Source organism: Penicillium chrysogenum (genome assembly GCF_028827035.1).
Source record: "Penicillium chrysogenum strain IBT 35668 chromosome Unknown utg000002l_segment0_segment0, whole genome shotgun sequence".
NCBI lineage: Eukaryota > Fungi > Ascomycota > Eurotiomycetes > Eurotiales > Aspergillaceae > Penicillium > Penicillium chrysogenum.
In genome coordinates this window covers 6,622,362-6,636,560 of record NW_026622750.1, presented here as the reverse complement: position 1 = coordinate 6,636,560, position 14,199 = coordinate 6,622,362, and the positions used below count along the sequence as shown (strand labels likewise).

Sequence of the window (14,199 nt, the reverse complement as noted above, 5' to 3'; positions counted from 1 at the left end):
TCATAGTAAGGTCGGGAACAGGGCCAAAAAAGGAATGCAAGCAACCCGTGTCAAAGCGGTGTAGGCCCTCGCCTAAATGCATATGTTGTAGATGAAGGAGACCAAAGGCTGGTGAAATCAGTAGCAGAAGGCAGGACGGTTTATCGCTCGGCCACAATATAGGCATCGATTGAATGTATACCTATCTAGGGAGGTATATCTTAGGGTTCCAGGACCCTCAGGAACCTGGGAAGATTAGCGTTCCCGTGAAGCGGCCCGCCCCCCAAACTTACCGTCTGGGATACCTAGGTATGTGCAGTGCGAGATACACAGTCTATACATAATGCGTTGCGGAAAAAAACCAAATAAAAATAGAAAAACCAAATAAAAAAATAATAACTTAAACAGAAACAGAAAATAAAACTGAGAGTTCACATGCCATTCAACTGTTATGACTTAGTGACCAGACCTCCAGACCCAAGAGTACTGCATGGTCACGCTGCCTTGAATTCGCAATATTAAACTCCTCTTCCCCTCGATTTTATTTTCAAATCTCAATCTACTCAGCTCTTTACAACATGAAGGACCAAAGCCGATCAGATGCCGAAAGTTATCCACTTCTCCCCGAGCATTGTTTCTCCGAACCCGATGGCCAAGGGACCGAGAAGAGCCGAACTTTATATTACTGGGCCCGCTTTCGACAACCTTCACCCTCATGGGTCGTCTGCGTTTTCACAATTTATGAGTTTATCTTCGGAGTTTTGGTGGTCCCCGAGTTCAATGCAACCTTTGCCTTGATATGTCACCAGCGCTATTCACCCAGCCAAATCCATGGCGGTGGTCACCGGGATCTTTCTGAAGAACTAGAACAATGTTTCGCCAATACACATGCGCAATCCGATCTTTCACGGTTTCTCATCTATGGCCAAGTGACAGCAGGTCTCCTGGGTGCCTTTTCGACCCCGGTCCTGGGTTCACTATCGGACCGCGTTGGACGCAAGCCAATCCTCGCCTGTACAGTTATAGGCCCTCTTCTACACGAGATCCTTGTGGTCTTGATCCTACGCTATCCGGACTCGATAGATTTGCACTGGCTTCTCGTGGGTTATGCCATGGAAGGTCTTAGCGGGACCATGATTGCCGCGTCTTCGACCTCACAGACCTATATCACCGATCTCATGCCGTCTAGCGCCCGGGCACGGTGGTTCAGCTATTTGCAGGCTTCGTTTTCCTTTGCTGGGGCGGCTGGGCCTCTCATTGCCAGCTTGCTTCTGACCATGCCGAATCCCTTCCAATTGATCTATTGGCTTGCTATAGGCTCTCATCTATCCCTCTTGGTTTTCATCCTCTTCGCCTTGCCGGAATCGCGCAACCCAGACTCTAGTGGTTGCCCGGACCTGGACGGAGTAACCTTGGAGCAAATCCCTGGCGAAAGTTATATCCGCGTATGCCTGACGTCGCTCAAGTCCACCTGGGAAGCCAAATGGTTTCGAAATAAGAATATGATCATTTTGGCTGTGATAGACATGATCATGTTTGGAAATATGATAGGTCTGGCTCCGCTGCAATTAGCATACCCGGCATTCTTGTTCAAGTGGCAACCGACTACGCAAAGCTTCTTCATGTCCATTTCCTACTCATGGAGCGTTTTGGTGCTGGTCGTTCTATTTCCGCCGATAATGGCCTGGTTCTGCCGACGGAATAGAAGAGAGGGGGTGCCAAATCTGTCGGCTGCATCCAATTCTGGAGAGTTGGGTGCTATCCAGGTGAACCTAGTGCTACAGATGATAGGCTACATGGGCATCTCGCTGTCACGAGCGCCCAGCCATTTCGTCGTATCGTCTTTCGTAGTTGCATCTACTATATCCATCAACCCTCTGTTGACATCATACCTCACAGCACATGTGCCTGACTATCAATCAGGGCAATTACTAGGTGTTTTGAGCTTTCTTCACGCAATTGCTCGAATTGTGATTCCAGCACTCCTGAATGCTACATATAGCATGACGATAGGGATTTTCCCGGCGCCTTTATTCATGTTGTTATCAATCGCCAATGGGGGGGCTGTTCATCGCCAGTATATACATAGAGAGAAATACACTGTGAAGGCTGGCTGCAGTTTCTGCGGTTCAATGACAATATCTCAATATCTCTCTTTCCTAACTTATGAGCTCCACGCTCGAGCAATACATCACCACCTCCGTCAAATCGTAGTATCTTTCCAGCAAGCCTGGATCATGACCAGTGTTACTTTGACACGATCCTGATCCTGCACCGTCTCTTATGCCCAAAGCAGTTTGAAGCAAAACTTGGAATAAACTCCGAGGCAACATAGGCATGACATCTGCCGGCGGTGTGTCTTGCCCTCTTCCTTTTAGATAGCTCGCCCCCCAATTCATCCCTTCCCCGTATATACTTTTTAGTTATTATCTGTAGCCAGGAGTATTATTGTCTATAGGTCTCTGTTCTTCTCTGTCAATGATATGTTTTCCACCACTAGAATGCGACGAAAAGTCGATCCCATGTTGAGGCATGTTCGCTCCTCGCCAATGCAATGCAGCCACACCAAGCCCGATGATGATCACCGGTGATCGCACAGCCCAAGCCGCGAAAATTGTGTGGTAGATCTTCCTCGTGGCCCTTCCCTTGCGCTTCAAGCGCTTTATTATGATAGGAGTTCACCCGGAAACAACCACTACTGAACATCACGCGTATGTATCCCTTTCGCATTGGAGCACTTTTATTTTCCGTTTATAGTCTTTCATTCTTCGCCATTCCAATTCTAACGTAGCTCTACAAATTGTAGACATTTTAGGTGAATGTGACCTTGGCTTATGACCCATAAATTCACCCTTCACCGCTACCTAGGTGGTGCATTGTGCATATTACGTGGCTGGCTTAAACAAACGCTGGCTTGGTTCGGCTAGTGACTTCCACGGACTAGTTACCGGTCATCCATCGTTCCTTATAGATCGGTCATGATAATCCCCTCGGAACATGCAGATGACTCGATGTACCCATGTGGCCACTTCGGTATGCTTCTGCATATCTATTACAGGGGCGTCTGCAGAGTGTTATCGTTACCCCTCAACATTACGCGGTAAAACGAAAATATATTGCAGACGAGGCCTGCGCTATGTGCACATGCGGCAAAGTAGACTGAAAACTTTGACTGTTCATTGTTTCCTCTTAATCTAGCCCTGCAGTGAGTCAACCATGAAAACTGAAATCGAACAAAACTGCTCCCACCCCCAATATGAACCTACTACGTTGGGTGATAAAGAAAGCGCCCCGGTCCAACCGTCAAAATGCATCACAGACAGCGACCCCTCACCGGACGACTGCCAGACAGAGTTAGAAAGACGCAAGAAAATTGAGGGTCGCAAAAGATTTTCGCGTCTTGGTTGGAAACGTCTCGTCGTTATCCTCATTGTGGAAGCAGTTGCCCTTGGGAGTCTCAGTCTTCCGAGCTCATTCGCGACCCTCGGTATGGTCGGAGGCATTATTTCTTCCGTTGGGATTGGGCTAATTGCTACATACGCCAGCTATGAGGTTGGCACAGTGAAGCTCAAATACCCGGAAGTTGAGCACTATGGAGATATAGGGAGACTTATCCTGGGGGAAAAGGGGTTCTGGATTGTCACGGTGGTTTTCATCTTCCAACTGCTACTCAATGTGGGATCACATTGTTTGACTGGCATTATTGCCTTGGCTGATATCACACAAAGTGGTGTTTGCACCGTGATATTCGGGTCGGTCTCGGCTTTGATTCTTTTTTTACTTGCCATTCCACCAACATTCGCCGATATTGCTATACTCGGGTACATCGATGTCGCCTCGATCTTCACAGCCATTGGGATCACAATTATCGCAACAGGTATACAAAGCACTCGAGATAATACCAGTTTACCTGGCTCGAATTGGTCAGCTTGGCCTAAGGAGAATGTCAGCTTCTCAACGGCCATGGTTGCAATGAATAATATCGTTTACGCCTATTCTTTTGCGCCGGCGATACCATCATTTATGAACGAGATGCACACCCCAAAGGACTACACCAAAGCAATATATACACTGGGAGTGGTTGAAATTATTATTTATACCCTGATCGGTTCTCTCGTGTATTTATTCGTGGGCAAAGATGTACAATCCCCTGCCCTACTCTCAGCCGGACCCCTCATATCGAGGATCGCTTTTGGTGTTGCCCTTCCGGTGATCTTTATATCTGGATCCATAAACACCAGCATTATTGCTCGCTATATTCATGCATACGTTTATCGTCACTCTGTTGTACGCTATGTGAACACGAAGAAGGGTTGGATAACCTGGATCTCGCTCGTGGCTGTCCTCACATTTGTTTCGTGGGTAGTTGCCCAGGCCATACCTGTATTTTCAACCATATTATCAATCAGCGCGGCCTTGTTTATTTCAGGACTGTGCTTTTACATTCCTCCAATAATGTGGTTTGTCCTTGTCAAAGAAGGAAGCTGGTTCTCCCGGTCCAACCTCCAACGAGCCTCCTATAACGGGATTGTCTTTCTGTTCGGCATCGGTGTTCTCGTGTGCGGCATGTATGCCAATGTTGTGCATTTGGTGAGTGATGGGTTGTATAATTGAAAGCCTTCGTTCCCTGCTAACCGCGGCGAATAGATTCAAGAGTCAAGGGACCCCAATTCTAGTCGACCCTTTACATGCTCGAGCATTGCATAAGGGCTCGCCGACTGTTTAACGAGATGATATTGTCGACGGTGTTTCTTAGGCCAGAACCGTCCTCTCCGTTTCGAGGTAGCTGTCTCGCGCTTTTTCCTTTCTTCCCTTCTTCATCTCCATTCTTAGTTATCTGTAATCAAATAGCATAATTGCCTACAGATCTTTGGTTCTCTCTGTTGATAGATACTCTTCAATTGCGTGATACTCATCTGGTGCCAGATGAGTAAAGATCTCAGCCCACGCCACTTCTGCCGCCGTGCTCGAGCCCCTCTAATCTATTTCGGCACCAATTGGAGGAGATAAGCTTATCGAGATCGTGATCGCCATTGTTTCCCCACCGACACCCAGAAGGGGATAGCTCCTACGGGGTGTAGAATGAGTTTATAATGTGGCGTTAGCTGAGACTCATGCAGGTAATTTATAATGAATTTCTGAGAAAGGAAAATTCACCGACGCGACGCATCATATATATTTAATATATATAAACCAGCAAGTAGAGAAAAGTTTTTCTTAAGTGCCTAGGCGAAATTGCTGAATTGAGTAATTTGTTCTGGTGTTACCCGTGTCGTTTCAGAGTTGTAGATCCTACATAGTTAGATATAGGAAACATTGAAGTATTATTGTAATGTTCGGATAACTGCCGCCCATAGAGGCTTTCAAGCCTTCAGTCCTACAAACACCGATAGAATATCGGGATACGAAGTAGCTACGTGTGTCTCTCAAGGCATGAATTTGTTGACCAATACAACTATTGGGCTCCAGGATATTACGTTGTACTGAAATGGTGGTGGTCAGAAACGTATTCAATTAACCTCGGTGTTACCATTCCTTGTAGTATGTATGGAAATACTGGCCCTGCAGAAATATTCGCAGGGCGGCCATCCTCACAACTTCCGCTCTATCAGATCGCAGCACTGACCAAGTCCTCGTTATATAGCCGTGTTATTGGTCATAAAGGGGCCTTACGAGACCACGCCAATCACTGCGGTGATGTTTGGAAGCCACGAGCGTCACACCGCTATTCGATATGATGATCTAGGTAGACTGTATACATGTATGCTCGGACGATAAAATTACGACCTTATATGCCAACTTGAAGGGATTTGTGAGGTCAGCAATTCATGTTTACCGGTAACTTATAGTATGAATTTTATACACGTACCGACGTGGCTGCTGTATGTATTCAATACGCGGTGTAATAAAATACGTAACGGGTTAACTTACCTGGCTTCAAGTGCTTGTAATTGCCGGGGAGAGCTTCACGGGCATGGCAAGAAAACTAGTTAGATGGATCATACCTAGGTAGTTTGCTATGTCTTCTTAACCGAATTAAGGATCGGAGAAGCCAATGATTAATGCATCACTAGTTATGAAAATAGGGAAGGCATCATTATTTGACAAATGTTCCAGAAAGTTATTTATCGCAATTAAGTAGGGCCTTGAGGGATCTTTAGGGATTCTAGTATAGCTGTATTGTTGGGGGTAGTATCCTTAGGCCAGAACTGTCCTTCCTAGTAGTTTAGTGCTTGCTAGCTCTCTCTCTTACACCTCCCCGTGTCTCTTCTTAGTCTAGCAGCAGCCAATACCATTGATATTGCCTACATGTTTATTGCCTTCGATATTGATCGAAAGGCCACGCAAGAAGGAACGGAAAAAGTCTGTCATGCATTCCGAGCGAAGCCCACATAGAGAGTGAGAAGACGAGAGAAGACGAGAGAAGAAGAGAGAAAGGAAGAGAGAGAACCCGCTATTTGGTCCTTCACCCATTGATGGCCTCAGGCATATTACAGATATATATGGCTTCTAAGTTCCGATGTTGGGTCATTGGTCATTTCAGCAGATGTCAGATGTTGTGTCGACTCTATGTTGTACTTTCTCGCGTATAATTATGCCGTCACATGCGCACCTCGAGGGCTAAATGACCTGCTTAACCATGTGTATACGTCTGACTAGTTGACAGCCACACATTGCGCTATTGGACTTCAGAGTTGTTGAGGGCTACGATACTAGGGATGGGGAAAATCGGGAAGAAGAAAGGTGTGACAATGAATCTATGGACAGGTATGGACAGGAGGCAGTATATGAAGCCCCCATGAACAAAGAGAAAGGCAAACTAGGCAAACTAGCAAAAGGCTCAGTCTGCACAGAGACAAAGACGTAAAGACATCCCATGTATGTCAACAAGAGTGGCCAAACCTTGCACCAATGATGAAGCCTCCTAAAGGTCCGGGTAATCAATCTGCGGCTGAAAATCCCCAATTATTGGGTTTTGCTTTTTCCATCAATCGGACAGCTCATTCTATTGGTTGTACTGCCACCACGATCAAAAGCAGATCCAATCCACTCCTAGCACAACATCTGGACTTTCCTGCTGTTGGGACCCTTTTTGTATAGATTCTATTGGATGGTGTGGCGTGATTCTCAAATCCAAGAACTTTTAGATAATGGAGGGTGCGAAATCAGCAAGGGATGTGGAAGCCTTGCCTCCCTGTGTGGATCACGCTCAGCTGAAATCGCTGAAATCGGGAGATCTGCCGTCGAACTATAATGTAATTCGCCATCTAACCCAATAGGAAGATGCCGTGCTCCGTATTCTTGCAGTCATTGAAAGGGCTCAGAAAACCCCATCAGCCGGTTCTATCAAGTTTTGGGTTTATTTTTGCCCATTTGCCCCTTTTTTTGGCCCCTTCTTGCTGTGCCAAAGATGTTTAACTGAATCTCTCCCGTCTTTGGCTTCGGTTGCCGCAGGAAGAATCCCAATACGATATTGTTTGTGAGCGGTATCCAGTTCTCCAAATGACCGGTCAAGATCAGGAGGCACTTGGTGCAAGTCCACAAGATGAAGAATGCATGACGAGGTCGAGTGGTCTCCAGATAGGAAAACTTGCCATCGGATCGCTTCTATTGGGTGAGTTGCTGCTTTCTAACAGGATGGCCAAATATCGAATGCTAATTCGAGTTGTACAGCTTGCTTTCTAGCAAATGCAGATGAATCCTTTGTCCTCACCACCGGGAGTGATGTTGCCTCGGCTCTCAATGCATCCAGCTCTGCGGCATGGCTCATCACCGGGTACAACTTAGGCTATATTCTTGCTCTTCCGATGGTAAGTTCCGATCGTCAACATTTAGAACAAGAACTCACCACTGCGCTGCAGTACGGGCAAATATGTGATTTGACTGGGCCGAGGAAGGCAATTATTCTTGCTTTGACGGTATACGGATGTGGCTGTCTCATGACGTGGGTTTCTCCGATCACACCTTGAATGAGTTCATCATTTAACAATTTGACAGAGGAGTCTCGCAAAATATTTACTGGGCTGTAGCCGGTCGTCTCATTTCAGGGTTTGGCGGAGCCGGAATGAATGAGCTTGTTTCTGTTATTCTTAACGGTATGTCTTGCTTCTCCCGTTTACCTCTGGGGGAGACATTTTCTAATTCCATCTAAACGACAGAAATCCATAGCTTTGACCGTGTTGCCATGTTACGCTCCTATGTATCTACCGTATCAATTATTGGAGTTACCTGCGGCGCCCCCCTGGGCGCCTTTCTCACAAGCTGGATTGGATGGCAATGGTGAGCATCCACGACTCTTGCACTCGGTATACTAGATAACCATGATTGCTGATTGTCTGATGCCAGGGCGTTCCTGATCCATATTCCATTTGCAATGATTTGCCTTACCGTCATCTCGCTTTCTCTTTCCCCAACAAAGCCCCCGCCGCTCACCTCCAAGTCATCATATGGATCGATTCAAAACTGCAAGGCCTCCGAAAATACCCCTCGCAAGTCTTTCGATATTTTGGGCCTCATTTTGCTGTTTATATCTATTATCTGTTTCCTCGCCTTTGTGCAACTCACCCAGGCAGACGATCTAGAAAACAAGTCAATACTTCTGACTGTTTGTGCGGCAGCGTTCGTTGGATGCTCTACGGCCTTCTATCTCAATGAGTCCCGTTGGGCTCAAGAGCCAATGATTCATTTCTCATTATTCAGTCCCAATAAACTTGGCCTGATATATGGTGCTCAACTGTTACTCGGCATTGCACAATTTTCTGTGCGTTCTCCCCTTGCTTTCTTATCGGTTCAACTTGTCGGTGACTGATAATTCTCTTTTTGGATCGCAGATGACGCCTATTCTTGGAGACTATTGGGTCAGCGCTCGAGGATTATCTGCCTCACAGGGTGCAATGTGCTGGATACCGGGTACCACCGGGTTTGCATTGGGTTCATTGGCGACTGGCAAACTAATTCAAAAGTGGGTATTCCAGGATGAGTCCCAGCAAGCTCACCACAATATGGCATTTTTGCTAACATCAAGTTGGACCAACCAGAACCCATAAATGTGTTCGATGGACGATTGTTGGGTTGATGATGGCGATCTTAAGCTTCGCTCTGATACTTGTCCGATGGACTATTTTTGAACCTCAACTTTTCGAGATAATATACATTTTCCCAGGATATTTCGGCATGGGAATGGTCCTATCTTCGCAGTTTGCAGCTTTAGCTGCCGCAAGACCGGAGCAAAATGCCGCTACTTCTGTCACCACATATTACTTCGCACAGCAACTTGGATTGATGACTGGTATCACCACCGTGAAAGCATTACTTATCAAGGAAATGAGACGTGGTCTGGATGTGACGCTGAGAGGTCAGCCTGGGCGCGCCGGGGTAAGGCCGAGGTCTTTTATTCCATCGCTATGAGGCCATTTTTCACTAATAGCGAGTAGTTGATCGACCAAATCATGAAACACCGACAGATCAAGGGCTTACTGCCTCCTGCACTTGCAGAACCGGTGCGCCTTGTCATACAAAAATGTTATTACGTGTCACCAGGTAAGCACTCCAGGGCTCTATTCATCCAGCTTGAATGTGCCAGCACCATACTAACTAGTATACTATCATAGCCACTTCACTTGTCTTCTTACTTCTCGCATTTTTCATTGTGCTCAAGCAAAGGGAGATTAAGACGTTCTGAGCGCATAAAGCAGAACGCGACAGCCATGTCCCGCCATGGGCCTCGAGGATCTCCCACCCTTTGCAAGTATGTAATCGGGTACTTGACGCAATATGATGCCGTATGGAGATTTCGGAGTATGCCAGGTAGGACGGTACAAGGACAGGCGTCGCATTGAAGCTTCTTATTATGAGCGAAAGAAAAAGAAATCCGCCCCAAGATTGTTTTATCATTGTATCAGAAAGGTTTGAAATTGGGAAGTCAATTTAGTTAATTGTATTTAAAGCTGAAATTCAAGTATCATAGAGATAATTCCAAAAGCTGCACCTGCGCTGTGTCTTCTCCTGATGTCTAGTAATTCTGCGTTTCGTTTCCTCGTCCCTTCCATGGAGTTGCTTGTTCCACTCCTTTACCACGTCAATGTAGATGCGAGGCAAGGCTGTTTCTTTATTCTGCCATCCCCACCACCCCACAGTCAAGTTGCCACCCTCTCATAAGGGACGTTCAGCAGACGGCAAAAAGCCATTAGAGACAGAAGAAGATTGATGCTACCAGCAAAGAATGGATCAGTCCGGTCTTTCGAACCAACAGAGTTGACCGAAATATGCACATGGGCTCCCGTGCAAGATTGACCAGTCCTCACCCAGGCGTCGATAGCCTTATGTGGAACACGGGTGAAAAATTATGTATGTCGAACAGGCACTGGCAGAGTATCGAATTGAGAGCGATGTTTGCGCTGTTGGGCTCAGCTTTAAGGATCTTTTGGTGGCCATGGGAGAAATTGCCCAGCCAGGCTTCAGACACGAACCAGTTGGCATTGTTCGGACGATTGGATCATCCGTCGGGGGCTTCCTGCCAGGAGATCGAGTGGTATTTTTTTGGATATCCTTTCCCGGGCAGAATGGGCATCTCGTGCAGCTACAGTCGCATCCATTTGGATCTGGCGATTAAGATACCCAAAGTCTCAGCTTCGAAATCGCCGGACTGCCGGTCATCTATGGAACAGTGATCTATTCCTTGAGTCATTGCTCGGATTCGCGCTGGTGATAAGATCCTGATTCACGCTGCCTCTGGTGGCATTTGGCAGGCTGCGGTTCAATACGCAAAGGTGAAGGGAGCCGAGGTCTTTGTGGCTCTGTCAGGCATCAAAAAGAAAGAATTCATCATGAAGACATTCGGAATTCCTGAAGACTACATCTTCTCCAGCCGTGACTTGAGCTTCTCGCGGGGAGTCAAGCGCATTTTCCCTAGAGGTGTTGATATTGTTCTCAACTCACTGAGCGTCAAGGTACTGCGGAAATCTTGGGCTTGCGTTGCGCCATGATTGCAAGCATTGCTTCGATGAGTTCACTCACCAACTTTGGTTGAGAGCATGGGCTCTCAATCATCCAGTGGCATTACAGACAGGCATCTAACCTTTTTTTATTCATGTAGCAGTCAGCCTCCTTTTATATCACTCTTTCTGCGTACCATTTTCCGCGAGTTAAAAGAACCTATGCATAGACTTGATACCTAGGTAGCTCCTCTTAGCTCTCATCTTCTCCATCATCTATCCTCCACTGCGTTAGCCAATGCCATTACCTTTGGTTTATGTTATCATCCTTAGGAGATAAATATCCGAAAGACAAAGATGGCCGTGCTCTTAAGCCTGTCTACACGTGACGCCTCCATGTCTGCTCGCGTATCGAGGGGTCATACAGGGAGATGGAGGAGACTCGTTCTATTCAAACTAGCAAAGCTAATGCCTTTTATAGACTGCACAGGATGGGATGATCCCAATGGGGTTCATATACATTTGCAAATTGCAAAAAGAATTTCCGAAAATGGAAAGGCTTGGCGCAAACTTCGGACAGCGCAGCTCATCAACTTCCCTTTACCTTGTCGCTTTTGACATATCCCATCTACCATACCTGTCACTCCGGGCGCTTCCATTGCTGTCGCCTTTCCGCTCTCTGTTCTCTTTACAGGCCCCATCTCGCAACTCTATATCGTTGACGCGACCGTGAAATATCCCCAGGTGAGTGCCCACGCAAAACACCCCTCACTACATCTTGTTATTGCGCAAATACCCATTACTTCTTTGGTGTAATGTGCATAGCAGCTCTCATTTCATTCTTTTCATGTTTCTCTGTTTGCTTTTGTCGAGTCTCCGAGAGCAAATGAAGGAGAAGGTGGACACGTGCAAATTGACAGCGTACCACCTTCTCCCGCATGAGTCTCTATAGCGGGGTTTTTTGAAAGCCATGCTTTGTGTGACATCCGGTGAAAGCATGTGTGCTCCATGATCAGTGATCCCATAGGGACAAATGTGCTTGCTGTGGTTCTGCAGAATGCGCCGGCATCCGGGGCCTATAAACACCCTGCACTCTAAGCCTTTGAAATGACATGCTGACAGCTGTGGCTTATAGGTCGCCTATAACTTTCTTTCCCGGTCCTCTATTCCCCTCGTCAAGCACTCTGGTCGCGTTATCCCTCTACCCCGCACACCATGGCGATGGACGCCAAAGAGATTGAAGCTAAGGCCAAGGCCTTGGGCAAGGCCGCGACATCGAACGAGCCTCCAGCCGTGATTCTGGGCCTCCTGAAGGATATCCAATCCGGGGTCCGGGCAACCGAAGACCTCCTCCGACAGACGCGCATCGGAATCATCGTCAACAAGTTCAAGCAAAGCAAGTCTCCGGAAGTCGCGCGGCTCTCCAGCGAGATTGTCTCCAAGTGGCGGACCGAGGTGAACAAGCAGAAGCAGGGTGGTGGTTCAGCAGCCAGTCGGGGCTCGAGCGGCTCTCCGCGACCAGCGCAAAACGGTACAGGGGCGTCCACCCCAGCCGCTGCTACACCCTCCGACAAGGCGTCGAAGCTGTCCGTGCCTCCGGATAAGCGAACCTGGAAGGCAGACGGGGCGGAGATCAATCACACCGGGAATCGAGTGCGGGACAGCTGCACGGGGCTGATGTATGATGGATTGTGTGTTGGGTCGACCGAGCCTCCGAAGGTTGTTCTATCGCGCGCCATTGCAGTGGAGGTTTCCGCCTACAAGTACCTGGGACCGGAGACGAAGGAGGAATACCGCACGAAGATCCGCAGTCTTTTCCAGAACCTGAAGAACAAGTCCAACCCGAAGCTGCGTGTGCGTGTTATCGAGGGAGAGATTACCGCTGATCAATTCGTGCGCATGTCGCACGACGAGCTGCGCTCTGTTGAACAGCGTGAGGCGGATGCCAAGATTCAGAAGGAGAACATGGACAAGGCTATGGTTGCCCAGCAGGAACGCAGTATCAGTAAGAGTTTGCAGTGCGGCAAGTGTGGCCAGCGCAAGGTTACCTACACCGAAGCTCAGACTCGTGCGGCTGATGAACCGATGACCCTGTTCTGTACTTGTCTGCACTGCGGCAAGTCCTGGCGGCAGTGAGCTCGGGGGGACGTTCGGGAGCTGCGGGAGCGGAAATGTATTATTCTTGGGACCTGGTGTTTCTTTCTGCTTTCCTTTTCTCTTTTTCGTGTTTTGATTCTTTTTATCAAGCGTAAGCTGTGAAAGCCGACGCTGGAGTTCTACTGTGGGCCTTTGATTTCTTCCAAAGTTTCTTCTCTCTACATCTGTTTCCCTTCCGGGAGCGAAGCTCGTCTGGGCAAATAGAAAACATCCGTGAGCTATCTACCAAAATCCAGATATCCCAATGATCGATCGCAGCATTTGAAGTCTTACCTCCATAAATAGTTGTTGCGATACTACCTAAACCGTATGTAGATATCAACACAACGTCATATTTATGTCACCACCGCCGCTATCAGACCTCCATATATCCAATCCTCCCAATATCACACAACACCTCCAAAGCCATCAAGGATTCCCCAATATGATCACACGCCCAGATCTCCTAAAACCAATCCATGCCTTCCTAGAAGCCCTAACAAACCCAAACCAAAAAGACCCCAATCAACTCCTCTCAACCTTCACAACTCTCCCAGAACCTCTAGTCCACGAACACGGTCTCCCGCAACTAGCTCCCTTTCTAGGCCGCCAATTCACCGGTCAGGATGGGATAGCAACTTACTTCGAGCTTCTCTCCTCCCTACTATCTATCAAGAACATGGTCTTCGAGCCCGAGGAGAGCTGGGTGGTTGATGCGAGCTGTATGGCTGTTTCGCTGCGCGGGACGGCAACGTTCGTCTGGAAGCAGACGCAGCAGTCATGGGACGAGACGTTCGCTTATCGCATTAAACTTGCTGCTGATGGTGGTGGGTCCGGGGAGACGGGGAGGTTGGCGGTTTGCGAGTATCATGTTTGGGCGGATACCGGGGCTGCTTACCTTGCTAGATGCGGGAGATTGGGGGATCTAATGGATGGTGATGAGGATTTTGAGCCGGAGGAGGGGATCGCGTAAGAAGATATATAGGTAGATCAGCCAAAAGCCAAGATACACCCCGGAGGTAGTGCCAATCATAAGGAGAGTTTCATTATTTGGGAGATTTTTCTCTGGTCTACATAGCGTCCAGGTGGTATACGCGTATTCTATACCATGTCTCTGCCGTTCTCGCCACATTATTTCTATAAGGCTGGG

The 14,199-nt window shown here is 47.7% G+C and overlaps 7 protein-coding genes across 7 annotated transcripts; all 7 read left to right on the top strand.

Moving 5' to 3' along the window:
• Positions 1–557: 557 nt before the first annotated feature.
• N7489_005746 (uncharacterized protein) lies at positions 558–2,246 on the top strand (the record flags this gene model as incomplete). Its single annotated transcript, XM_056711498.1, has 1 exon — positions 558–2,246. The coding sequence occupies one exon, from the start codon at positions 558–560 to the stop codon at positions 2,244–2,246; it is 1,689 nt and encodes a 562-aa protein (XP_056569919.1).
• Positions 2,247–3,195: 949 nt separating this feature from the next.
• On the top strand, positions 3,196–4,593 carry N7489_005745 (uncharacterized protein; the record flags this gene model as incomplete). The annotated part of the gene is made up of 1 exon (XM_056711497.1): positions 3,196–4,593. The coding sequence occupies one exon, from the start codon at positions 3,196–3,198 to the stop codon at positions 4,591–4,593; it is 1,398 nt and encodes a 465-aa protein (XP_056569918.1).
• Positions 4,594–7,482: 2,889 nt separating this feature from the next.
• N7489_005744 (uncharacterized protein) lies at positions 7,483–8,788 on the top strand (the record flags this gene model as incomplete). The annotated part of the gene is made up of 6 exons (XM_056711496.1): positions 7,483–7,594; positions 7,654–7,790; positions 7,842–7,924; positions 7,978–8,075; positions 8,139–8,259; positions 8,326–8,788. 6 exons carry the CDS (start codon positions 7,483–7,485, stop codon positions 8,786–8,788), a joined length of 1,014 nt encoding a protein of 337 aa, XP_056569917.1.
• Positions 8,789–9,153: 365 nt separating this feature from the next.
• N7489_005743 (uncharacterized protein) lies at positions 9,154–9,661 on the top strand (the record flags this gene model as incomplete). Its single annotated transcript, XM_056711495.1, has 3 exons — positions 9,154–9,354; positions 9,414–9,519; positions 9,591–9,661. 3 exons carry the CDS (start codon positions 9,154–9,156, stop codon positions 9,659–9,661), a joined length of 378 nt encoding a protein of 125 aa, XP_056569916.1.
• A 663-nt stretch (positions 9,662–10,324) lies between these two features.
• N7489_005742 (quinone oxidoreductase-like protein 1) lies at positions 10,325–10,964 on the top strand (the record flags this gene model as incomplete). Its single annotated transcript, XM_056711494.1, has 2 exons — positions 10,325–10,510; positions 10,692–10,964. 2 exons carry the CDS (start codon positions 10,325–10,327, stop codon positions 10,962–10,964), a joined length of 459 nt encoding a protein of 152 aa, XP_056569915.1.
• Positions 10,965–12,128: 1,164 nt separating this feature from the next.
• Positions 12,129–13,049, top strand: N7489_005741 (transcription elongation factor DST1; the record flags this gene model as incomplete). The annotated part of the gene is made up of 1 exon (XM_056711493.1): positions 12,129–13,049. The coding sequence occupies one exon, from the start codon at positions 12,129–12,131 to the stop codon at positions 13,047–13,049; it is 921 nt and encodes a 306-aa protein (XP_056569914.1).
• A 445-nt stretch (positions 13,050–13,494) lies between these two features.
• On the top strand, positions 13,495–14,022 carry N7489_005740 (uncharacterized protein; the record flags this gene model as incomplete). The annotated part of the gene is made up of 1 exon (XM_056711492.1): positions 13,495–14,022. One exon carries the CDS (start codon positions 13,495–13,497, stop codon positions 14,020–14,022), a length of 528 nt encoding a protein of 175 aa, XP_056569913.1.
• Positions 14,023–14,199: the final 177 nt, after the last annotated feature.